The sequence below is a fragment of the Brienomyrus brachyistius genome, unplaced genomic scaffold, assembly GCF_023856365.1.
Source record: "Brienomyrus brachyistius isolate T26 unplaced genomic scaffold, BBRACH_0.4 scaffold59, whole genome shotgun sequence".
NCBI lineage: Eukaryota > Metazoa > Chordata > Actinopteri > Osteoglossiformes > Mormyridae > Brienomyrus > Brienomyrus brachyistius.
The window spans coordinates 379685-406095 of record NW_026042334.1 but is presented as its reverse complement, the minus strand read 5'-3'; the positions used below and the strand labels follow the sequence as shown (position 1 = coordinate 406095).

Here is a 26411-nt window from a genome sequence, read left to right as displayed (position 1 = left end):
GAAAATATCAAAATTCACAATATAGACTGGATACAAAAAAGCCAATCTTAGTAAATATAATGTATGTATATATTAGGGATAGACATAGGCCTAATTACAGACCATTGTAAGATAGTGTTTACAGACAGATTAGAGAGCAGAGGTCAGGTAAGAATTAGTCAGTGTGGCGCAGGGGAACGGTTTCCATTGCATTTGCTATTTTAGTGCTGTCTGTTTTACTAACGACACGTATAATTTAAGGAAATAACACTACGCAGGTCGCCGACAGCAGAAATCGGTTTTGCGACATCGTGCGACATAACAGCCCGTGATACGGCAGACACTGGCGGCATTTAAAACAGACAGTAGCTTGTCGATGTTGAACGGCCGCGGCCTGAGGGATCTAATTTCTACGTTTTGGTTCTCATCCATCATTAAAGGGTTTAAAACAGAAGCTATACAGGGTATCACACTAGCATGGGTATAGCGGATGAAGCCGACCGGACGCTCTTTGTTGGTAATTTGGATCCTCAAGTGACGGAAGAGCTCCTCTTTGAGCTGTTTTTACAGGTAATAAATGTAAACAAGACGGTGTACTTCCGTTGCACTTAACGCGTTTGCGAAACAGTATGGGTATGTAATTTATTTAGACATGTTTGTGTATCCGCAAACGGTGATATCCGATACAAAACGGCATGTTATCCTGATTAATATGCCAGGCTATGTGCGCCCTCGGCTCCGATGGCTGTTAAAATTAATACGCATTTCTCACTCCGTAAACGTAGGTGAGGAAGTTGTCTGTGAATATTTTGTGTTGGTATAACAGCGTTGGAGCCGAAATATTTTCTGGAGTTAGTTCTAGTAGCTGAGCCTTGAGCTGGGACTGACTATGATCTTTTTAAAACGGCGTGTGCTGCCCGCGTTACGCAGGCGGCGTAGACTCCCGTTCGCCGTACGTAACTCGCGTAGCGGGATTGGCGCTACATACGTGCAGAATAATGGTGCATCTTCTGTGTCCATCTCGGAAACGTATAGTGATAAAGCGTTAATTTATCCATAAAATACACAATATTAATCGTGGTGCCCATTATCAAGTGCACTGCCCCTTTTTTTGAAAGGTCTATTTGCATAAAAATTGTGACCACACTATGAACTGACTGGAGAAAGTCAGCATTTTATTTAATTGAATACAGTACAATTCTGGTAATTCTAGTGATCATCATCTCTGTGCAGTAGTTTGCTAGCACGCCTATTCTGGTTTCAATTGTCATTATTGAGTGGCGATACAATTATTATCATTTTATTTTTTAGGCTGGGCCCTTGATAAAGGTAAAAATACCTAAGGACAATGATGGAAGGTCTAAACAGTTTGGATTTATTAACTTCAAGCATGAGGTGTCCGTCCCTTACGGGATGAACCTATTGAATGGAACTCGGCTCTTTGGAAGACCTCTGAAAATACAATTTCGTGCAGGTGAGGGGGGTTGTTTCGGAATAATTTTCGGTTAAAGCTGTGTTTTTCAACCCGTAAATCTCCAACCCAGGTTCTTTGTGGGAAGTTCTGGCTGCTCCACAAAGGCGGCGAAGGATGCACTGGCTTAGCATTAGCTGAAGTCGCTGTTGCAGCATGCAGTCAGGCGTCCCATGTGTAAAATACTGGCACCTTAAAGGGGGAGTGGTTCTGTCTTCAAACCACACACCAGTGCCAGACTGATCGGAAATACAGAACGGGTTAAATGACTGCTGCAGCAGGCTGGTAATTGTTTCCTCTTATTACGCAGGAAGCAGCCACATAAGCCAGGATGGGAGCAGCCCTGGAAGTTCCCAGAACCCCAGTCCCTGTAACACACCTACTCACCGTGGGGGCAGGTACTGTAGCACAATGACAGGTGCTATTCATGCGCATGTTGCTTTGCGAGGGGCTGCGACGTTTCCATGCAGACTCTTTAAGTGGAAATGAATGATATTTCCATTTTTTGGAATGAACTTAAGTGCTTAATCTGTTTCAACTGCACTGTCGTATCCAGACATGACAGATTGATGGATGAGCTGGGCTCCCCCTCCTACTCGCCACCACAGCTTGTGCAGCGTTCCTTTTCATCCCCGGACAATCTGCAGAGGCAGGCAGTGGTGAGTGGTCTCAGTCCATGCGGAGCAATTCCATGTAGGGTCAATTAAAGAAGAAGGAAGAGAAACTGTAAACCAAGAACTGAACTGCAGAGACTGGATTCTTCTGTTTATCGAGGGAAAGATAATCGCCTGACTTATCTGGCTAGTGTTTTCCGGGTGGACAGAGGGCAGACGCCTCTTTTAATTGAGGCATCTTCGTTCAGAAATAAAGCAGAAGGTTGTTCTTTGTGTTGTGATTTTTATTTAAGAAAAGCACAGCCTTTTTAGCATTAACTGTAATTCTCACCCCCCCCCCTTTCTGTATGACTTTTTGCCCCCCCCAGATGAACGCGCGGCAAATGCAGATGAATGGCGGTGTCCAGCAGCACCAGGGACACGGCTGCAGCCCAGGCTACGGGGGCTCGTGGCAGCAGGACAGCCCCATGTCCAGGGGCCACCGGCACTCCCACCAGCACGAAAATGCCGGCTATTACAGCAGGGACCAGCGGCAGCAGGAGTTTTGCTCAGAAAGGCATCACCGGGGCCAGAGGAGCGACTTCTATCACCATGACGATAGAGACGGTGGGCGGAGCCGGGACTATCCTGAGAGACGAAGAGACGCACCCAGAGATGGCCGGTGGAGACGCTACTGATGCACCTGGAGTTGTTTTCTTTTAACTTTTTTTTTTTTTTTTTAACTTTTTAATCAAAAATACTTTTTATAGACTGATTATAATAAGGGAAATATGGCGTAATGTCTGGAGGTGAGGGGTCACAAATAGGTGCTGAATTTGGTATAAAGCAGGCTGTATGTATTTTATTGTTTTGTATTTTCCAAAAGATTAACACTGCATAAGAAGTGATTCCTCACAAGTGCCTGCAGGGTGCCGTAGGCAGACCCCCAAAACATCACTATGGTGGCCTGAGCTGCAGAGATAACGGTACATATCAGTTATGGTTAGCTTTTTTTTTTTTTAAAGAAGAAACTTAAAAAAAACTCTGTAAATATGTACTTTGTACAAGAAATGTAAGACATGTACACCATGGCCACCTCCTTTGTTTTAATGATATTTTACATGCATTCTCTTCTGCCCCCCACCCCACATATTTTCATTGTTTTATAAGTGGAGTGAATTGAGATGTTAGTAATAGCTTGGACTAGGTGAATAATTGGGAGTATTTGGGGAAAAAAAAGTATTTGAACACAAGACATTTCTGTCATTTCTGTCAGAAAGCTTTGACCACTCATATATGACCAAGACCAAATCTTGTTTTATACTTTGTGCTTTTTACAAAACCTATGGAAATTTGTCAGCCTGTATCAAAAATACCATGTTCATGAACATGCTTTGTGTTAGAAAGCTCAGGTATTTTAAATAAATTCTTATGTTTATGTAAGTTGTCTTTTTTGTCTGCTGATGGGGAAATTCAATATTTCGGAAATATTTCCTGGCTACACCACGGACAGAGGTTGCCCCTTGTTTCTGAAATTCTGTTTCGGATAAGCCTGGCGTTCTAGGCTGATATGAATTATTTCTGCCGGTTTTTAGTTGACGAGAAGGTTATGCTAACCTAAGTTTGAATGTTACCTACCTTTCGGAAAACAACCTTAAATACGCAGTAGCGCTTAGATTTGCGACTTTTTAAAGCTAGCGCTCTTTCAAATGGCAGTGGAGAAGGTCGGTCTGCCGTGTTGTGAATGGCTTATCTGCGTCATCGGTTAAAACGCTCCCTTGAGTTTGTGTTAAAAAAAAAGTAATAGAAGACATTGAAACAGACTTAATCGCACTTTGCCGGCTTAGTAGGACCTGTAATTAACGTGCCGGCTTTCAGAACCTTGGCCAGCGGCTCTGAGCCGAGCCGGAGCTGCGTGGAAATGGACTTCTGACTGTAGTTGCAAACGATTGAACAAACCAACCATTTCAAACGTAAGCAAAAATCAAGGTGGCATTGTTATAGATGTAAGTACCGAAGCGTAAGGCATGCTGACATTGCAGTAACTAAGGGAACAGTTTGCAATATTTTAGAAAATAAACAATATTTCAATCATCACTTTACAGCGATGGAAAAAAAATCTAAGGACGCTAATTTAATGCCATAACTTTTAAAAGCTTAAATGTAGTGATGTTTAAGCATATCCAGTTTAATCAATGGATAACTTTACAAATAGCGTACTCTGCTTCTGAGTATATAATATGCTGGCCTGCAGATGGCGCCCTTTATTCCAGTCGGGATCAAGAAGGAGAATAATTCGGAAATAAGCAACAGGACGCTTAGTCATTCCGTTCTGCTTGAGGGGTGTTAATACTTTTTCTTTTAGCTTATTTGCTCTAATAACCTAATAACATGATTTGAAGAGAAATTTACATTTAAAAGAATCACTCCAGGAACCGTTATTGCCTAGTGGCGAATATACAATAAATTTCATTGTTTTATGACATACATACATATGTTTATACACACACACACACACACACACACACATATATATATATATATATATATATATATATATATATATATATATACAGTCGAACCTCGTTACTACGTACCCTGGATACAACATTTTCACCTCTTCAACGTACAGGTTTCTAATTCCCGTTTTTAGCCTATGTATTATTCCAATAGCAGCCATTGTTTACAGCCAGGGACAGATTATGGGTTGTGTGGGCCCCTGGGCAAAACGTTTGCAAGCCCCCCCCCTCCCACCACCAGCACCACCACCACAATTCAAGGGCCCTTGGCAGCCAAACGCCCTCCCTATAGGGTCAGGGGCCCTTGTAGGCAGAGGATCAAAGAATGTAGGCCCTCTAAAATAGACAAACGAAAATACATTGTTGATAAGCGGCCGGCACTAAGTAATCGTGAGTAATTTAAGGAAAATTTCAAGGATCCAAATGAGCTTTGTTGAATTATTTAACAAGTAATAATGTGTTCGTTTGTTTTGTAGCCAATTTAAGGGTCTGTTAAAGTTTTATCATTTACAGGGATATTTCGTGAGTTCTTTTATCCATCTTGCACTAAGTGGTTACAATGTTCTATGCTTATAACGTACATGTTTTTGATATCCCGTCTTGTATGTAGTAACGAGGTTCGACTATATATATATATATATATATATATATATATATATATATATATATATATATGTAGTTGGGCATTTCAAAGAAATTGGGACAGGAGCAAATGCTAAAACAAAACATCTGGTTGAATATCTCACAGCTAATTAGGTTAACTGGCAACAGGTCAGTAAGATGATTGGGTATAAAAAGAGTCTCTGTGCAGTGGAGATGGGTAGACGTTCACCACTCTGTGAAAGACTGTGGATAAAAAAAAATGCAACAATTGTATTATCGCAAAGAATTTGGGAATTTCATGTGCAGTACATAACATCTCTGAAATTCTCTCTGAGAATCCGAAGTAATCTCTGTGCACAAGGGACAAGACTGAAAGCCAATATTGTATAGACGTGACGTTCAGGTCCTCTAGTGACACTGCAATAAATCACACGCGATTCTATAGTGTAAGTCACTGTACGGGCTCAGGAACACTTCCGAAATCCACTGTCAGTGTCAGTGGATGGTTCACCAGCCAGAATCTGTGACGGTATGGGGGTGTATTAGTGCCCAGGGCTTGGGTAGCTTGCTCATCTGAAAAGGCACCATGAATGCTGATGGATATATACAGGCTTTGGAGCAACTTAAGCTGCCATCCAGACAGTGCCTTTTTCACAGAAGGCCTTGTATATTTCAACAAGACAAAAGCAAACTGCATTCTGAGTGTATTACAGCAATGTGGCTCCATAGTAGAAGCAACTGACTTTTCTGCAGTCCAGACCTGTCACCCATTCAAAAAATTTGGTGCGTCATGAAACAAAAAATATGAGACCCCCCCCCCCCCCCCGAAACGGTCGAACAGTTGAAATCCTGTATCAAGCAAGAATGGGAAAGCATTTAACTTTCAAAACATTTACGGAGTGTTGTTAAAGGAAGAGGTGATGCAACACGGTGGCAAACATGCTACCTTTTCTGAAATGTGTCACTGGCATCGAGTTCACATTCAACATATATTTGTCGTGAAACAATAACTTTTCTCAGTTTCAACATTTTATATGCTGTCTTTGTTCTGCTTTCAATTATATATGGGTTTGTGTGATTTGTAAATCCTGTAAAACTTTTTTTGCAAATGGGATTGAATTACATACCTATAAACTAATGCCGAATTGGCGTTAGTAGACTGATTAAACAATTAACCAGAAGTTCTGTTACTCCTTCTTTCATTTGCATTTATACTGATATCAATATTAACAATTCATGTTTAGGGAAATAAAAACAGATCAAAGCTTGTGCTGGAGTGCATGAGGCTTAACACAGAAAGATCAGATTTATATGCTAGAAGCGGCCATGCAGCAGAGCGAAAGTGGCATGTGTCATCTTTCTTATTGACCTGGTCTTCGTGACGTCGAGGCCGAAATCCCTTAATATGTGACCGGGCCGTAATCTGCACTTGTGCGGCACACATTCGCAGCGATTCAGCTTTCGACGGGTTCGACATCCACACTGTGAGCTCTTTGTCATCTCATAATCTGACGGGTGTCAAATTCCACGCTTACAGTGGGAGGAATCGCCGACAGTACTGGGAAGGCTGTTATTAGCCACGGTGACAGCGGCATAACTGTTTTAATTGATTGATCTGGCTGGCGTCTCTGGGCCTGTGGGGGGGGGGGGGGGGTGGGGGTTATATAGCCTTTTATAGAAGAGTATCTTCAGAGTGTTTGCCAGCAGAGGTGACCCATCCCAACAGAAGCTGGTTTTTTTTGTGGACTGGTAGTACCAGAGTGGCTAACCCCCCCCCCCCCCCCCCAACCTGGACCCCTTCCCCACTACTCTACTCTGTTGTCCACAACAGCAAAGAAATCAGCAGTTCAATCTCACAGTCGTGAGTCAGTTTGTTCATAGGTCACACATTACCTCAGCACGACCATCATTCTGACTCAATCTACAGAGTAAGAGTATAATGTCTACGTTACATGCGTAAGATTTTTCCTTTTCTGTCTTTAAAAAGCCTTTTTAAAAGTGACGTGATTGTGTAGCTGTTACTATAACACTGGAAGAGAACGCATTGAACAAGGCAACCATTGTGAGCTTCCAGCATAATAAGGAAGAAACTATAATTTATATACAAATTCGGTACAGTCTCCACGAGGGCAGCACCGCCCCCGGTGTACACATGTGACAAAGATAGTCTCCAGTAACGTATTTACATGCACGACATCAAGTCATCATGGCGTATCGACATACCTCAAAAGCGAAACTGCGACGCCTTTGAGCTCACGCCCGTGTTCGCCTACCTTTAATCTACAGGTAGCAGTGCAGCTCCCTCGTTCGCTCTGTGAGAACCGAACCTGCAGACATCTCTGCCAACACTCTGGGGGACTCAGTACACTATAATAGTAATAATGATAATACATGTCTCGATCTGTGCCGTTTTAATCGATCGTAACGCGGTATTAATATTTAATAATTAAATACACCCATGTTACCGACAAATTAAAAAAAACACTTTACTAGAAATAAACAAAACTGACAAACGAACAAACTAATAAAATTCCATATCATCTAAAGCCTAAAATGGCATGTAGACCCAAAATTAGGCATTCCTCGATATTTATTTCATTTTTAAATATTATTAGCCATTAGTTAAGAATCTGGGTATGTTACGTTTTATATTGGAATAATCATGTGGGAAATTTTGAATAAATGTTAAATAAAACATATATCTATTTCTTGAAGTGTATTTTACGCAGTCAAATTTCGTACATAATGAGGGAAATTCAAATTATTCCGATCTCAGCGAAATTCTGCGGGGAAAAGTTCTGCCATGTGACGTGCAAAACAATTAAAGCATTGTAGGCGGACAGGACAATTATGAAGACGGACTTATTTTTAAAATGTCATATAAAGAGGTTACTACCTTTCTGAAACTGTAAATTACATTTACCTACCCCAACAAAACGTCGCCTTTTAGAGACTGCTATTATAAAAACCTAATTGCGACGTGTGTCTGCGTGCGCGTGTTTGATTTAAGGAAAGGGCCGGATTACGGGGTATTTTCTCACCTTAATGTGACTTTACAACTATTATAACGACTACACAAATGAATAATTTCGAGTTGAAATAGATTTATATGTGAGTTATTAGTTAAGATTACTGCTAAAAATTATTATTTCACAGAAGGTAGACACATCATTTGGAAAGCCAATCAACCTACAGTTAACTCATTAATTTACCATCTTATCAGAATTACTTAAATGAATGTAACCAAAATTTCACAGATACATTTAAAACGGTGAAACTGCTTATCATTTTTGTTTTTTGTACTGACTATTATTATTATTATTATTATTATTATTATTATTATTATTATTATATGATATTAAAAACAGAAATCGTAATTTTAATTATATAGAATTAAGTCAATAATAAAAATACTACAACTTTACCAGGCCAATCACAACACTTACTAAAATCACATTGTTGCAAAATATAAATTAAGGTAATAAATAGTTACAGAAGATCACGATATGCTGATTTTTATCATCTCTGCTTCTCCTAGCATACATCCCAAAATCAATATAATGTAGAACGTACGAAATGTGCAATATTAGTCATATACATTAAAATAGTATTTGAAATCTAAACTATAATGAAGATCACAAAATAAAAAAGTATAAATACGTAGAGAATTAAAATAGAAAAATGTTACAAACGGCAGGGCGTTTGATGTTTACAACTTGTTTCACATTGCATTTCTGGTCTGTTTGGTAATATCGTCTCTCGTTTGTGATGTATATAAGTCAGGGTGTTTGTACTGCATTGCTCCCTGGAATAAAGTCTATCTTAATCTTAACTTCAGTCTTAATTTTAATCTTTTTTTCCGCCAGTGAAATTATCGCCTAACAAAATAATGCCAACAAGTTTAACATTTTCCCACGTTATTAAAATAACTTCTCCCTTTTTGTATGGTTTGCACGACGTTTTCTTTTATAATTATAATGTTAATGGTTTGCGCCACTAGGGAAGCCCCAAATGACAAATGAAGACGCTTTAAAAAGTATTTTAAAACCAAAATGAATAGGCGTGCTTTCCTGTGACTCTTGGCCATACCCACATGCATACAGTGAAATATAACACCAGTATTGCAGGGAAGAAACAAAATTATTATACAAAATTACGTTTTGTACCCTAATTTATTTAATATATATATTAACGAGCATCGGATCTGTTTTGGAACCGAAGCAAAACCTCAACAGGAAATATTATGATCGCGATTTTTAAAATTTAATCATCCATAATAAGGTATTGCGGAGGCACGTGCATAACATAATTAGTGCGCATAGTCCAAGTATAGAAACAATTGCGAAAGCGCTGTTAAAACACACCTGCTCATGGAGTGAATCAGATTAAATAAGCAATAAAACACAGGATACATTCCGGATGTATGACAAACTATGCGGCTAAGAAATGTTTAGCTCAGTAAATTTTGTTGCTAAACCTGAGTAGGCTATCAGGTGAAAAAGTATACGATAAAAGTATAATATTTGATAAATTTCCATGTTTAGTTTTATGTACAAAGTATGTGTTTAAAAGTATGATGTTTATAGCGGACTGTTATAAAAATGAAGGGAGAGTTTTCCTGTTTCACTTGTCCATTTTTTAAAAAGTTTATACTCCCATTTAAATCTCCAACTGTGCGCGACTTAGAGAGACAAGTTGACGGCCCTCCCTTCATCATCAGCTGCAGAAGAGAGAGAGAGAGAGAGAGGGAGAGAGAGAGAGAGAGAGAAAGAGAGAGAGAGAGAGGCAAGTTTATTTCAACTAAAGGCTGACAAACAGGTAGATGGGGAGAGAGTGAGAGAAAGAGAGAGGAGTGAGGGAGAGAGAAAGAGGGGATTTGATTGACAGCCAGAGTGTCCGGAGACTGAGAAGTGGAGAATGTACATGCAGACCGTTTATATAGTGAGCGCCCGGGGCGCTTGCTGCTCAGTTCATTAATAAGCCGTGAGACGCAGGAGCGGTGCGGCGGAGCTGAAGAGGTACCGTAGCCGGGACGAACTCCCAGACTGAAGACAGTCACTCCTCCTGGAAACACCAGCTTCAGCCGTTTTAACCTTCCGAATCGGCATTTTCACGCACGCCACGCGTATCTGCTACACTTTCACTCTTGGCTTTTGTTTAAGTCTTGCGGTAACTTTGCCCACGCAGCGGGCGACGATGCATTGCCAAGCCGAGTTAAGGCTCTCTTCTCCCGGGCAGCTGAAAGCAGCCAGGCGGCGCTACAAGACTTTTATGATTGACGAAATACTATCTAAGGAGACCTGCGATTACTTTGAGAAACTTTCCTTGTATTCAGTGTGTCCTTCTCTCATCGTCCGACCCAAACCCCTTCATTCATGTTCCGGTAAGTGAAGAAACTTTACGGCGTGTATGTCACGTATCTAAGCTTTACGTTTATCTTGGCAGTGTTAACGTACCACGATTATAGGGTGAACTTCATTAAATTACCGATAGTACGAATTGGTTGTGGATGTAGCCGAAAAAATTTCCAGTGTCTATGACGGCTGTTTGACAGGATTTAGGATTTTCACTATTACTGGTTTTAGGTTTTAATTGCCTGATATTTAAGCCGGATTTATTTGTATTACTTACCGCAGATACAGGCAGATGCATTACTTAGGAATTGATTTAATAGTTCTTACTCTAATTTTTAATGCTTTATGTAGAAATATGGTATGTAAATTGTGTTGAGTTGGATCCATACTGTTTTAAGTTGCGCTTTTTCCTTAATGTTTTGCCCCCATTTTGTACATAGACGTACAGCAGTGATCAGCCCTATAACCTGCGTTACATAGCCGTAGTTCAGACCAGTCTCTATAAAGCACCGCTGAGCCTTGATATTGACATATCATTTGTTTTTCCCCTCTTTCTACGTCTTTATTTTCTATATTGATTGAATTTCCCGAAGAAAGTCCTTAATCTTCTTAACTGGTATAAACCAATAAGTGAAAAATAGCATCACATTAAAAAGTTAAAGTCGTCGTAAAATATGAGGACCTTATGTATGTTATATAATGAATATGTTATATAATATGCATTTTATAGCTATATTTCGTCAGTGTGGTTTTGAAAGCAGGCCTCCTGCACATCTAGTCTACGCACAGTTGTCTCGGCTTTATGCTTGAAAAGTTTCACAAATAGGAACTTTATTATTATTATTATTATTATTATTATTGTTGTTGTTGTTGTTCTTGTTGTTTTTGTTATTGTTCTTAATAATAATAATAATAATAATAATAATAATAATAATAATAATAACGTTGTTGCTGCAGTTGTTATTACTAACTGTGCAATTACACGAGTTTCACGACTAGAAGTCCGAATTGCAGCATGTGACTCAAGCAAAACACCTTCTGCGTTGTGGTCCCCGCAGTCTAAGGGTCTAACGACACGCTATTTAACGCAACAAAACTTCGCACCGTCGACCCACGGATGTCAAGTCAATCCGCCAATAAAGAGCACAAAAATAATGGCGATGTTCCGGCAGTAGTTAGACTGACAGCCCTATCATTCGGCAGTGTTTTCGGCTGACGTCTCTGACCCATCGACCCCATGTTAGAGCGCTCAGCAGCCAAGGAAGCATCAGTTAAAGTCCAATTATTCCAGCTTTTAAATTGAATGAATTATATTGCGCAAAAAAGATCTTGATTATCTCACTTGATGGTATTTGCAGGCCACAATTCGGTTCTATAAATAGTGTGCAAATACTTCCCCATAACATTCTTACAACTAACAGAAAAACAATGTTAAGGAAATAAAATCCTTACTTCACTATATGAAGCTTGGAGGTGTAACATCTTTATCTGGAAAGCTTCCGGAAGCACTGGGTGGGTACAGAATAATTTCAGTGTGAGGCAATTTTTTGCGATTCAGGAGATGAAATGGAGTCAGCAGTAGGACATACTATGTGAGACTTAGGTGCTGTTTCCTGTTCGGTATGGGAGACTCTGTACTTGTCTTTGTGCAAAGTCAGATCCTTCAGAACATTTCCCTGTAAGAATACTTAGTGCCTGAGTTTTTGGGGGGGGTGGGAAGGTCCGAATAAGCTGTACACCCCCACTTTGGTGTGAGGCCGTTTCATACTCAGACCCTCATTGTCAGACACATTGTGGGTGTTGCAGTGAGGGCAGCTGTCTGTACTTGAAGCCCCGTTCCGTCACTGTACACGCACCCAAACACAGGCGGCCTGAGGTGTTGTGGGAGCGCGGTGCGTTCGTAGCACAAAAAAAAAAAGAGTACGATTGTGACTCCGGAAGGTGTGTGTGTCTAGACATTTAATGGAGAGGGGCATGGTGCCACGAACAGCATGTTCGAAACTAAAGACCAAAACCACGATTCCTGCTTCGCTGGCAAATCTCCTTAAGCTTCGCCGTTTACAGCTTAACCGTGACACGTGAGACCCAGTAAACCGAAGATGATATTCATTTCCTGCATTACAAGTGACAGTAGCTGCAAAACAAGACATTTTTTTTTCATCATTTTGCGACTTCATATAGATATCGCAGACATTCGGAAATTACTCGTGATGCGTACAACATTTCCCTAGAGGGTAAAAAAACATATTAAATGATGCTTGAACTGGGCCTGTTCTGGCTCGTTTTTGTTTTATCTGCTGAACAATCCAGCCGAATTCGCTCCATACGAGCAATGCTGTTTTATTCAACATGCCGTTTGATTCGGCCCACATCGGAGTCGGAGCCACTTGGGCGTTAATTGACCCAAAAAACAAACTCTTACAGCTGAACAGTGTTAACAGAAGATGAATATTACACTCCTGGTGTGGTCCAGCGATCGTCATATATCATATGTCATATATCATATGTCATATATCACCCACTATCACTTAGTCTATCCTGTTCAAAGCCCGTGATGGCGAAACAAACTCTTACATACAGACGTACGCACTTGTCATTGCAGTTAGCATTATGCTGAAGACCCTTTGCACATGTTGCCAATGATATTTCATATCTCCATTTCGGTAGAGGAAAAAAATGAAAATTCAATAGGCAATGTATGTATCTAAAATGAATGTGTGTTTTAATTTGCACATTGCATAGTTCTCAAACAAGCAATCAATCACACTCAGGTTAAAGAATCTCACTGTGGGAGGGGATTCAACTAATTAGCTGGGCTGTGTATATGTAAATAACTTGTTTGAAAGTTTAGTAAGTGAATGGGGTTATGAGTTAGATAATGATCATTGGCTTTTTACTCATTGCTGGAAGCGTGTCAGAACTCACAGTTCAAAGGGATGTGGTTGAATGGAACTGGGATATAAGTACATTTAACTATTCCCGTTGCGTTCATTGTGCAGGACGTGACACTGTACGATTTCTGGGTGGCACGTTGTGGATAGATGGGGTGGCATAATCCCCAGCTCCCGATCCAGGATGTACCATTTATTTCAAATTGTAAGGGTGTGAGACACCGTATATTCAAGAACTTCAATGGCTTGCAATCCCAATATAGAAGCTGGCAGATCTGGAGTCTCGGAGCTGGTAAAGGCCATGGGCCTGTTTTCCCGCAGCTAACGCTAGAAGAGATCGACTCTCGTGACTCACACACGCTGAGCTGCCAGTCCAGCACCGTCCAGCAGGGGTCAGTGTAGGACAGTGATGTTTGTGTTAAAAACTAGTGAAGGGAAAGAAAACAAATTGATTATCTCCCTTTCATAATCATTTCTGAATTAAATAACATCAGCAACAATGACAGTAATACTCTTATTGTCATAATAATAGAAAGATGAATTCATTTAAAAAAATCTTGATAGCAGCAATGCCGGGATCCTTAAAGTTACTGTAATGGATGGATTTGAAGCGTGGCAGAATATTAGTGTTTTCTCCTTCCCCCCTTTTTAAAAGATATATAAAGTTGTCATTATCCAGCCAGAGCGAGGTGGCTGGTTTAATGCGGCGTTATAATATTTCATCTAGAAGTTCGTCTCTCATCGAAACCCGGGTCAAACCTTTGAGAGGCATTTCTAGAAAGACCGACGGAGATAAGATCGACGCTGGGGTAATCTCATCTGACAGTGCGATGAAAAGTGGACATGTGGCGGTCTCATGCGCCGCCAGTCACCTCGGCCGTGCTCCTCCTGCACTCCTGTGTGGTGGGACTGGCTTGGGATGAGTGACTTGGGGGTGTTGTCAGCCTGGTAGCGGCGGACGAGGAGCCAGCATGGATGCGGTCGAGCCCCTCTGATGGACGGGGCTACGGTTAGCTCGGGGCTTTCAGTAGGGGTGGGGGGGGGGGCACTCCTGCCCGGTACCTGTTCCCTTCCATCATTCGTCAAATATCCCAACGAGGCAAAAGCGACCCGAGTGAAATTTTATGAGCGTCGGATGACCTGGCACAGCGCTGTTAGTCTACAATACTGATGTTAAATGGACACTTTGCGCATGAGCCCCCCCCCCCCCCCCCAACAAAATACAAACAATTTTTAGAAATCTTAGTAACCATTAAGTGTTGCTAATGGTTTCTACTGGAATTTAATATTCTCTTTGTCATTTATTACGGTTTCTTAATGGTACATCGCTTGTTATGGGCTCTTCCGGTTTACATAATTCAAGCCGAATGGAAATCTGCCTATGAAATGGAATCATACTGGTTTCTGAGTCTCTTTATTGATTTCCTTCTGTGGTTTTGCTTTGTGATGGTTTTTAATGGTTGCTCCTAATCGTTTTGTATTATTTTAGCAATCCTTGATGCTTCTTCTTCTTCTTATATTAATTATTATATTTATAATTATTATTATTAATAATAATAATAATAATAATAATAATGCATTTTATTTAAAGGCACCTTTGAAGGATACCTTCCAAAAACAATCCACAAGATATGCAAACATACTTCTGTGCGCATTAATGTGTTCAAAATTGCCATAATCAAATAAATGAAAAGGTGCATAAATAAATAAAAAATCGACTAAGCAAGTATACAAAGTGTAGTTTGGAGCCGAGATTTGAATGTAGAGAGACAGTCAATACTATTGATATCAGGACGGAGTGAGTTTCGAAGGCAGCGTGACTAAAAGCCCTGAACCCCAAATTCTTTTATACTTTAAATCCATCTCTAGATTATTTATAATACCTGGTTCAATGCAAATGCTATGTAAATGGTTCTTTAATTGTTCTTAATGACCCCTGTTGTTTAATTAACCTTGATGGAAACCACCAACCAATCCTGGGTTTCTATGGCTTTACTCTTCAGATATTTACGGAAAGATGATTCCATTGTATAATTTGTTATTGCTAATTCCTAATACTCTTCTTAATAGCTTCCTTTATTGGTTAAATGTTTTGTATTTGTGTTTTATTTTGTTTACAAACTATTTTATGTATTGTAAACACGAATACCACATTATTTTAATAATACTGTTCTACTAGACACATAAATATATGCCACCATATTTAGCAATATTACTATATTATAAGAGCCTAAATAAAAATTGGTAATGGTCTGAAATCAATAGATTAATAAAAAAAAATACACAAAGTCACATTTAATACCAGTCTAATGAAATAAAATGTAAATGTGAAAACCTCAAAATAAACCAGTAAGAACCTTATTTTATACCAGTAAATGTAGAACCCATTGTAACCCAGTAGAAGCCATTAAATTTTGAAGGAAATTTTAAATCAGTCTTATGGCTGGTACCTAATGGAAGACAGAGGCCAGTTCCCATTAGAAATGAGTGATTTTCCCAAAGGTTTCTCATGATATTTTTAGCATGGTTATTTTCATTGTCTAATTTGTTATTGTTTTGCCCACACACTGTGTTTTTACTGTCATAACCCCCCACCACCCGGTCGACAGCTTTTACAGTTGCCTCCCTGTTAGTATGTCAAACGAATCGTTTTCTTTGTCGAAGTAGCTCTCATTGTAAACAAGCTCTGAGACGCCTAATTCACCGAGTGGCGATCAGGTAAGTATGACTGAACTGGCGCAGTTTGCCTGGTCGTCAAGGACACAGGCCAGGGCCCGTGGACAGGTCATTCGACTGATACGCACGTTTAACAGGCTGCATAATTCTGGAAAAAAACATGCCGAGCTTGGCATGTCTCCCAGGGACAATGATTTGGTACATTTAAAAGAAATTTTTAAAAATAATAATAAATGTATCACAACAACATGGGCTGCTTGTACTGACATGTTGCCACTGGGAGCCAACATTTCAACCATTTGGGGCTGGGCTAAGCTTCTAGCACAAACGAACATAGCCTGAGAAATGCCCTCTGGTTCTCTGCGAAAAGCCCAGCCTGTTCGTCTGATACGGGCCTAAACCACACAGCGCACACTGCGGAATCGGTGCACTCCGTTTGCTCGGAGCAGGAAGCAGGACTGGAGGTCAGTCCAAGACCCGTACTAACACACTTAGGAGGCTGGTGACTCAGTGAACGCTATGAAGCATGATTTATTGTGTTTCAATATGTTTTCTTCAATGAAACGGCAGAAGCATGATGTTTAAAAGCACTTAATTTCATGCTTAGAATGATGTTTTATCCAATACGACTTGCAGGCTTTACTTATTTTATAAAGCTATTTTTTGGAACAGTTGTGGTTAAATTCTCAATACTTTTTATGGTGAAATCATGTAGCGAGATGTAATAATGACAGTGGCAGTAGGACAGCTGAATCAACAGGTTTCGTAAGAAGTAACCTTCGTAAGCTGCTGCTTACTTAGTTCCAGTGACTTTTGAGTTTTATCGGCACGCATAAGTCCAGTAAGATCACCTGGACTCGGTTCATGAGCAGGAAATCGGACAACCGCCGGATGTTTGGCACATCTGAAGGCCTGGGGATTTTGAGAGAGCACACACGAAAAGCAGAAACAGGTGATGATTCGGTCTGGCTTTCTAAACACAATTCTAACAGATAAATGATGTCCCACAAAGATTTTGACAGCTAGGCAACTGACACAGCTGTGATTAGGACCGCTCGCTGTTAAGGCTCACTGACATGAGGTAAAGCAGATTAGCGAGCCATTTCATGCAAGTAGTTTCTGTGCAATGAAGAGTGATGTAGTACTGGAGTAGCTTAGCTTGAAATTACGGGATAGCGTGGAATTAGTGCAACCCTATAAAAAAAATTGATACTGACTGTAAATATTATGTGCTATGAAAATTACAAACCCAAAGTTGGGCTTTTTGAGGTTCTGTACAAGGTCAAACAACTTAATTTTTTTTTTAAAGAATCTAGCATAATTTTAACTGTGTATGTTATTAATATACTAACCATAAATGACTGAGCTGCAAGTGTGGTGGGACAAGTTAGTGAGGAGTTTCTGTACAGGGTGTCTGATAAAAAGATGGAAAGAAGAGGGAAGAGTTGGGTGTGGGGGGGGGGGGTGACTGGGCGGGGGTATGGCCTCGTGTGTTCAGACTTGCAGTGGTGCCCATCGATTCGCTGAGGTGGGAGACTGCCAATGAGGTCATCAGTCAGTAATGATGTCATGGAGCCTTTGAGTGCAGCCCTGTCACTTGGAGTGAGAGGGAGGGGAGGATGTGTGTGTGTGTGTGTGTGTGGGGGGGGGGGGGGTGCGGGGTGGTGGGATGTGGTAAGAGGAGGCCTCGCAGCACGGGCCAGATAGACAGCCACGCATCACCTGCGAGCCGGTCCCGTCTCAGGTCACCCAAACTTGGGGGATTGTGCAGGAAAGGCTGTGTTCCAACAGTGGCCACATTTGCAATCATTATGACCATTAGCATCGTTTCTCTTGGCCAAGGGGGAGGACTGTCAACTTATTTTCCAAGTCTGTCATTAAAAGATAAGATATGGGAGACATCTACAGATATACTGCGGTAGGGAAAACTAATGAGAAAAAATACACCCAAGAGTGCATGTAATTCTACAGCACTGGGCTTCTCCTCTCATATCCCCTCTCCATAAAACCCACGTCACTCGTAATTTACTTCTAAATTACAGGGGAGAGAAAATTTATATCTAAAGCCCTGCATTTTCCTTTTTTTACTTTTCCTTTTTTTTATGCGAAGCTCACATATAAGTAATATCTGTTCCGGCGTGACTCCTGCTCCAGACAAGCGCAAGAGTTTTATCTCGTTCAGTGTCTCCGCACTGTCTGAGAAATGTCTGGATTAAAGGGGCCGGTCCTCACCCGGGGTAGATTTACAGCCCCCATCGCTGGAGATCACGGTGGAGTTGTGTCTGTGTCTCTCGTGTTCCCCCCCCCCCCCCCATCTCGTAAAATAATTATTAAATGCAAGAGCTGGATGGAGCAGGGCAGGACTCAAGGCGTAAATCGAGCCCCGTCACTGTTAAATCTTCTGGCCATTAAGTTTCTCTCCCACTGCCTTATTCCCCTCCGGACAGCAGCCAAGGTGGGGGGAGAGAGGTTTGCGTGCCCAACCACCTGTTGCAGTCAAAATGCGACGGTGCGTGCAGCGTTGCACGATGATCTGTGAAATGCTGATCCTCTCTCCCTCGTATTTTTTTTGTTGTTGCAATTTTTTTTACGATTTTCTGTTGGATCCCAACTTGCAGTCGTTTGCCTGACAGGCATTTGAGGCTCCTGGAACCATGACGGCTAAGTGAAGAGCTGCTGCAGGTTTCAGTTCTTCACTTGCGAATGTCCCGTTGCGTTCATTCAACCGAGGCACGAATGTTGCTTGTTTTTAGTGTATACTGATTGCCCCCCCTTTCCTCAGGCTCCTCCGTCCGGGGTTACCCGCTCCTGTCTGTCATCACACGGCAGCCCCCCAGCATACCTCACCTGTCCCAGCCCTCGCCCCCGTACTCCCTGGCCTCCCCTCATTCGCACCCTGGCGAGCCGCTCTGCAGCGAGACCCCCGTCAGCGTTAGCAGTGAGTCGGAGGCAGAGCACGGCGCCCCCCGGCTGAAGAAACCACGCAGGAGCCGCACCATCTTCACCGAGCTGCAGCTCATGGGCCTGGAGAAGAAGTTCCAGAAGCAGAAGTACCTCTCCACCCCTGACAGGTAAGCTGCCTCCAGAGCCGAGACCTAGACTTAGACCTAGACTAGACCTAGATCTAGACTTGGACCTGGACCGGGCTTGGAAGCTTGTGCAGGGGCGTTAAACACATCTTTCCCAACATGATTAAAAAGCATCAAAGCTGAGCTACACCCCGCAACGGCACTATGACTAATGACTAAATACAGCGGGCAGTTCCTGTCTCCTCCGTGGGGAATCGGTTCCAGGCCCCCCACGGATATTTGAATCCACAGATGCTCAAGTCCCTTATATTCAGTAAATTTGCACATCCTCCCATATAATTTAAATCTATCCCTAGATTACATAGAATATCTAATTCAATGTAAATACTATGTAAATAGTTGTTGTACCATATTGTTTAGAAAATAATGACAGTCTATATATGTTCAGTATAGATGCAACCATTACAGTACATGTAGAAAATATAAATATTATTAAAGAAAGTAAATATTCATCTCACTTTTCTTTTCTCTCTCTCTCTCTCTCTCTGTCTCATACACACACACACACACACACACACACACACATTTTGTCAACACTCACCAGTAACACCCAAAACTATACATAATTTCATTCGAGTGGATTCAGTGTAGTGCTCGGCTCACAGCAAATTCAAATTTTGCTTTCCGGAACTATCTAGAATTTTTTTGTCGAATATTTTCTATCACCAACTGTTGAATCCATGGATACGGAGGGCTCACTATCCTAAAAGAGTTCGGCCACCTTAACACAAAAGATCTAGAAAATTCTGTGAGATGATGGTGACAGACTCATAATTTCACTTGGTTTAAACTACACCTGTTTCTGCACATTACGAAGTCTGATGATTAGAAATACAAATCAAAAATACTGAATCAAATTTAATAATGACATTCTATACTGGCCCCTACTGGAAAGTGGTGGGATCAATATTATTAGCAACATTTGGCTTCAATATGTATAAATCATATAAAGTAACATTAAGTGGATTCAACCTGTAAAGAGTGGAAGGAAATTTGGCAGGAAAAAGTAAAAATGGATATGAATTATTGTGTCAAACTCCAAGTCCTGTATGCTCCGGTCGTGGTTTGAAGGCTTGTCACTTTTTCCATGTGTTGCTCATGGGATTAGCCTTAAAGACATGTTCCATTATTTCGTGATGGGCATTTCACATGAAATGTTCTCAAACGTCCTGGGAGCCGGATTCCAGCTGGATAGTTGGGTCAAACGAAAACGTCGCGTTCAAAGCTGTCAGTCGGCATATGTCAGAAGGTCGGCGCTCCGGGTGGTTGGAGTGCTAGATTAGATGGGGGGGGCAGACCGCAGAACCGGTCTGGGCCATGTTCTCTGCCTGTCTGCTGACCGAGGGGGGTCCTGGGGGACTTTGTGCTAATCCCATCATTTCCAGCAGCGTTTCGCGGTTCACTTGAAATTATTGCTGGGCTTGGCGGAGGTGCAGGCGAGGGGGGAAATCCCCCCAGGGGGTGGGAGGGACTTTACAGGGAGAACGTGGAGGAAATCTGGGTTGAGACCATTTTAGGGGCTTGCGATGTGGCCGTTGGTGGACAGCCCTCTTTTTCTACCTCCGCACACTTGTCTGCGATCAGCCAACGGGCACCTCAACCTTCGGGCCGAAAGCAGCTGTTCTGGAGCTGACGGCCCGACCTTGAAAATCAACCCAGCGACTGGTTTGTGTTTAACCGTGAACGCGAGCTGTGTCTATGCGAGCGTTAGCCTCGCGGTTACGCTCTGGGTCAGCGTCGAGAACAAACACAGCGCTGCTTCCTCTCTCAGACGACTCAAACATTACGGTATCTGATTTATGGCCAAGTGCTGGATGATTCGTACATGGATTTATATTGTATATATGTGGATTTAAAGGATAAATCCTGTTTTTCCTTAAGTAAAATTATCACAATGTAAAGATGATAAATTACTTTTTGTCCCGCTACTAAATTTAGGTCAATAAATCCTAACTAATAAGTTTTAATGATTTCCAAGCCCCCCAAAAACGTTACATGTTTTGGTTGTTTGCCAAGATGTGATATATTAAAGCTTATTGACAAATAATAGAGTATATAAAGTAATATGTGAAACTATTAATAGTACTTCATATTATGTATGCTGGATTTCATTTGGCAGTTTAGTGGAAAAGGCTGCTTCTTCTGTATAAAACATTCTGCTTGATGGCAGTTGCTGTATGTTGACATTTTGATGGTTAATGTTTCTGTCCAGCTTTGCCTTGGCAGGATGTCGTGTCCATGTCCTTTCATGTGCACTTGGTCTGCGTCTGCGTTCAGCAGACAGCTTCTCCTTAAGCTACTTCCAGAGTCTCAGACACTTTGCATCTACACACCTTCCAAAAAATGATTTTTCATTTCCTTCTCCCCCCTCCGCCATTGCAGGCTGGACCTCGCCCAGTCGCTGGGCCTCACGCAGCTACAGGTCAAGACTTGGTATCAGAACCGACGCATGAAGTGGAAGAAAATAGTAAGAGCCTTAGGGGGGGGGGGCGGGCGGCGGGGGGGGTAACCGTGGGGCAGGAGAGGGTCCGGGTGATGAGGAAATGTGAGTGATGGAGAGCAGTATGTCAGGCAGCTCAGCCAATTGCCGCCAAAGGCAGAGGCTCACTGATCTGGGAGATTGATGATTGGAGGACTGATCTCAAAAGTCCAAACCTCGTCCATCTTCCTGTAATCACTGTAATAACTGTTGCTGCCAGTGACCCTATCCCCTCCCCTAAAGAGCCAATATCTCCAGATTTTTATGGGACATTTTTATGCTCCGCTAGGTCCTCAAAGGGGGACAGGAAGCCCCCACCAAGCCCAAAGGTAGGCCGAAGAAGAACTCCATCCCCACCACGGAGGAGATTGAGGCAGAGGAGCGTCTGGCCCGGCTGGCGGTGGAGGAGAGGGCCCACAAAAGCGCAGCGTGCAGGGGGGACAGCCCGCACTCGGAACCCCAGGATCTGAGCATGGTGGGGGGCACAGAGCCGCGTGGCACAGCACCAGCGGGGGAGCACGTGTCAGAGCCAGTACCGTCGCAGCAGACAGACACGTGTGCGGCGAGTTAAGGGCGCGGACTGGGGCAGATCCGGTACCCATGAGCACTTGCTGCCGAGAGCACTACCAAAGTGACCTGCTGCGCTTCAGACGGCCGGCCAGGTTTGAACTGGGGCGAGGGGGCAAGATTTTTACACCTTACAGTACAGTAATTCTTGCAAAAAACAGAAACCAAAATATCGCACTGCATCCACAAAGGGATCAGCTATACCTCCCATGCCAGTGCCCTGAATGCCATACAGCCAGTGTCCCTTCTGTTGTGAGAAACAGTCGCAAGTCCCCCCCCCCCCGTTATGTCAGCTTGTAAATATTGCATGTCTTTGTCCGTCCGTGTGTGTTTTTACACACTGTGCATTTGTAAAATCTTTACACTGGTAAAGGTGCCTTTAGGTAGAGCGGTTTTAAAAATTTTCCGATACCAAAGCGAGTCTAAAAAAAAAAAAACATAATTAAAATATTTCAGAAATTATACCTTTTATATAACATTTTGACTTTTTTGTGTGAAGCTCAGTTTTCAGTGATCTCTTTAAAAACTGAACGGGCAAAGGCACATGAGAAATGAAATGGAATGTGTAACATGATGAATTATTAATGCAGTTTCCCCAAGTGCAACTTCACACAGCTTTTTCGGTATTGTGTCTTTGACAGTTCTCGTGCCAGTGTTTTAATGAGACCCTAACATTAACCAGGAAGTATCCAGTAATTCTGATTTACTGCGTTTCCATATTAATATCAGTTCAGTAGTATCTGGCAAAGTACCGATATCGGCGTGAGCAGACAGCCGCTCCGGCACAGTACCTGTAATAAAGGTGTTTTCTATGGAACAAACTACGTAATTTAAAAAATATGCATTTGGAAAGTATTTCATTTTGATCCGGCTGAAAGAAAAAGTGTTGCGTTGCCTTTGTGTTGGTTGTTTTGACACTGCGCTGATTGTATTGCCAAGAGGAAAGATTCTTAAGCTGTCAGAGACCCAGAAAAGAATAAATCTCCTCCCCCCCCCCCCCCCCCCCCCCCCCTGCCAGTGGAGCAGAGAAACTGCCAAACATTTGAAAACATTTTAAAGATGTTTTCAGCCTTCGGGCCCCGACATGAGCACCCTACTTTAAACCCCCTTGTCTATGAATGACAGACGGACTCTTGCCTGAATAAAAATGTTTCACCTGCTTGCCAGCACTTCTATTTTCCGGTTTGGAAACCATTTATTTTCTTTTTTTAAATATTCCTATTTGTAAAAATAAAACATTTCGGAAAGAAGGTCTATTTTTGTTTCATATAAAGCCGTGTAATATTTTTCTGATGTAAATACTGTGCTTGTCGGGAAAATTTAATGACTTGTTTTGGAATGAACAATTACAACTGTTTGCTGAAAATGTACTATTTTGTTCCAGAATGCTATGATGTAATTTCTATTGTACATGAGTGACTGTTTGCATATTTAAATACATTTAATAAAATTGCATATCAAAAGCCTTTGAAAATGTTTACATTTATTAATATCTATTTCTTTTTAAAAAAATATTTTTTCCACATATTATTTCATAGAGATTACTTTTGTGCAGCAACGAAAATGTAGGAAAAATGTCCCTTATTTAATTTTCTATTGAAAATTCTATTGAAAGAATATATTCTCTGTTGCAAATGGGGCTCTAAGGCAAATGTGGCTGCTGTTTTTCACACTGAAAATTATAGGAGCAAATCACATGAGCCACTGAGTTTTAATTATGTTATATGGTCTTATAAGAGATTATAGATGCAGATTTAATTATTCATACATCATTTATTAGATCAGAACTTATTGACTTTTACTGGCCAGCTAGGCACCATTAGCTAGAATGAGTTAGATGATAATTAAAAATTAAAAATACCTGTATTCAGTGCTAGTGGAAGCCCTTGTGACGTCAGCCCCGGGGCCCTCCTGACCCCAACAAACTTGGCTTGGGCTGTTTGCTAAGTTGGCATCCCCTCTGAAGATGACACTCCAGGCGGCCACCTGTGTCACGAAATGGGTGGACACAGAAGGTAGCGAGGCCATTTCTCCTAGGTGTTCCCCCAAAACATTTCCGATTTTCTCAGACTTGACGAGGACTCTTCAAAACCAACAGGTTTCCTGAGGTAGCAAAAGGAAGCTCAATGGAGAGGGAGTGGATATGTTTGCCTGGTGGGTATGTTTACCTTGGAGCATGACGAGAGGGGTAGGGGAGTTCCAAGGAAGCTGCTTAGCATGGCAATCATCACTGGCCCATTGAAGTACTGGAGGCCGTCGAGCCAGAAAACCACATTTTTAATTTGTGGTCGTGAGGTTAAGGCCGCCAACTATAACTGAAGTCGTCAAAAACACTAGATCGCCGTTGATACATCAGACTGTGTTGGTTTTGGCCAGTTTCAAAGGTACAATAGAATAAACCTTGGAATTATGACCCAGAGGGAAAAACACGGCAAGTTAAAAGTACATATTTTGGGTCTTAACGTTGAGAAGTATGTTAGAACACTCAATGCCCACAGGAAGGAACAGCCAGTGAAGTGGATCACATGGTCACCTGGGTCCCATGGGTCAAGATACCTTGAAGACTAAAAGCATGGGTCTGTTTCAGAATGCTGCATTTTAAAACATCCCGCACTTGAAGCAGCTACCCTGGATATGAAGATTACAACTGCATTATTATAAAGCAGAATTTCATCTCTTCCTTCGTGTCATCTTCGTTAGATCTTCCAAAAAACAAATAAAAGCTATTGTTCGTGGAGAGGCTGCAGGTTATGACATGTGTGTGACCTTGCTGCCATCATGGTGCTATGAGGGGTGGGTGGGGGGGGAGGGGGGGTGGAAACTGTGTGCTGCTCTGAGGAACAGCCATTCTCTTACAAGTAAAGGTTCATCCTCAGGTCAAACACAGGAGAATGGCCTGGAATTTTCCCCTGGAGAAGCCGTTCATCGAGCATGTTCACCTGTCAGCTTGCTGCTGCCTGAGAAATCGTGCAGGGGGGGGCGGCGGGGGGAGGGGGGGGTCTTTCCATTTTGCCCCCTTCATTGTTTTGACAGGGGAAGTGATTTTTAAATACCAAAGGTAAAAACCACAGCCTGTCAGTCACTGAAGTGTCCTGCAGTCACTGGAACAAAAACCTTGCTGTCTAAACCACAAAGCGATCAAGCATGTAATTCCCATGGGGTTGATTGTAAATATAAATATGAATTTCAGTCGGCAGAATTTATATCGCTTTGATCAAGGCTATCATCTGGAGATACAAATGTTTGTTTGTTTTTAAAACAGCACTGTGTGTAATTCTGAAACGCTTCCCAAAAATACTCCAGTGTTTAATGAAGAGGGTGGGTTTTTTCCCGATTGTATAAATGAGAAGTTCATGGTTCCCCTGACTGAGAATGCAATTAAACAAAACAAAAAATTACACTGTACAAATTGCTGGCCGTATTTATAGATTACAGCAAGAATCCCGTTCAGTACATAAATGTATTAGCTAATGAAAAATGCCGTAAAACTTAATCGAAACATTCATTTATTTTACATAGGAAATAGGCCGGCAGTTATAAAGTCTCACAGTTCTATGGATCATGAATGTTTATGAGCTTCAATCAAATTAATGGCCAAATCGATGTCTCTAATTTCTTGCAGCTTGCAACATCCTGCATTTAAATGCCGTGCAGTGAAACCCACTGAGGCGAGATGGGACGTCCCGATTCCAAATGTTGTGCTTCCTGCGTTCATCTGCCACGTGTTGATACCGAAACTGAAACGAGGCAGGAAACGCTTGCTCCTGCGGGGGGGCGGGGGTCTTGTTGAATTAGATTGTCGCATTCTTCCTTCCTGCGATTAGAGGAGTCAGCTGCTTCCTAGGACGACGTTTAGGCTCTTCCCACTGACACCTCGGTCAGGCCAATCCGATTTCCCATTATTACAACAGCTGACTCAGCGGTTCGGATTCAGTTGTGCAGTTAACGTATTTACTGTGGAAATTACCGAGCAAGCCGTCGCCCAGTCGCTCCACTCGGGCAGACTGGTCAGCACGTCTGTGCAATCACTCCTCCTCCCACCCAGGGGTCTCGTAAATCGACTTGTTTTCCTGCGACCCACCCGCCCCGCCCCCCCCCCCCCACCAAATCCCCATCACCAAAGGGGACTCCTGGAGAATTAACAAATACCTTGAGGGAGGGTAGGATGAACTGTGTATACACCTAAGCTG

The 26411-nt window shown here is 42.0% G+C and overlaps 2 protein-coding genes across 2 annotated transcripts; both read left to right on the top strand.

Moving 5' to 3' along the window:
* Positions 1-297: 297 nt before the first annotated feature.
* rbm7 (RNA binding motif protein 7) lies at positions 298-3481 on the top strand. The gene is made up of 5 exons (XM_049001571.1): positions 298-549; positions 1291-1453; positions 1761-1848; positions 2007-2109; positions 2433-3481. The coding sequence occupies exons 1-5, from the start codon at positions 457-459 to the stop codon at positions 2739-2741; spliced, it is 756 nt and encodes a 251-aa protein (XP_048857528.1). The 5' UTR covers positions 298-456; the 3' UTR covers positions 2742-3481.
* Positions 3482-9950: 6469 nt separating this feature from the next.
* On the top strand, positions 9951-23684 carry LOC125725018 (homeobox protein BarH-like 2). The gene is made up of 4 exons (XM_049001555.1): positions 9951-10548; positions 18869-19157; positions 21558-21642; positions 21944-23684. Exons 1-4 carry the CDS (start codon positions 10362-10364, stop codon positions 22223-22225), a joined length of 843 nt encoding a protein of 280 aa, XP_048857512.1. The 5' UTR covers positions 9951-10361; the 3' UTR covers positions 22226-23684.
* The last annotated feature ends 2727 nt before the right edge of the window (positions 23685-26411 follow it).

Coding starts and splice junctions, on each gene's coding strand:
- rbm7 (XM_049001571.1), top strand. CDS start 457: ATGGGTATAGCGGATGAAGCCGACCGGACGCTCTTTGTTGGTAATTTG. Junction 550..1,290: donor TCTTTGAGCTGTTTTTACAG/GTAATAAATGTA, acceptor TTTATTTTTTAG/GCTGGGCCCTTGATAAAGGT. Junction 2,110..2,432: donor ATCTGCAGAGGCAGGCAGTG/GTGAGTGGTCTC, acceptor TGCCCCCCCCAG/ATGAACGCGCGGCAAATGCA.
- LOC125725018 (XM_049001555.1), top strand. CDS start 10,362: ATGCATTGCCAAGCCGAGTTAAGGCTCTCTTCTCCCGGGCAGCTGAAA. Junction 10,549..18,868: donor ACCCCTTCATTCATGTTCCG/GTAAGTGAAGAA, acceptor CCCTTTCCTCAG/GCTCCTCCGTCCGGGGTTAC. Junction 21,643..21,943: donor GCATGAAGTGGAAGAAAATA/GTAAGAGCCTTA, acceptor ATGCTCCGCTAG/GTCCTCAAAGGGGGACAGGA.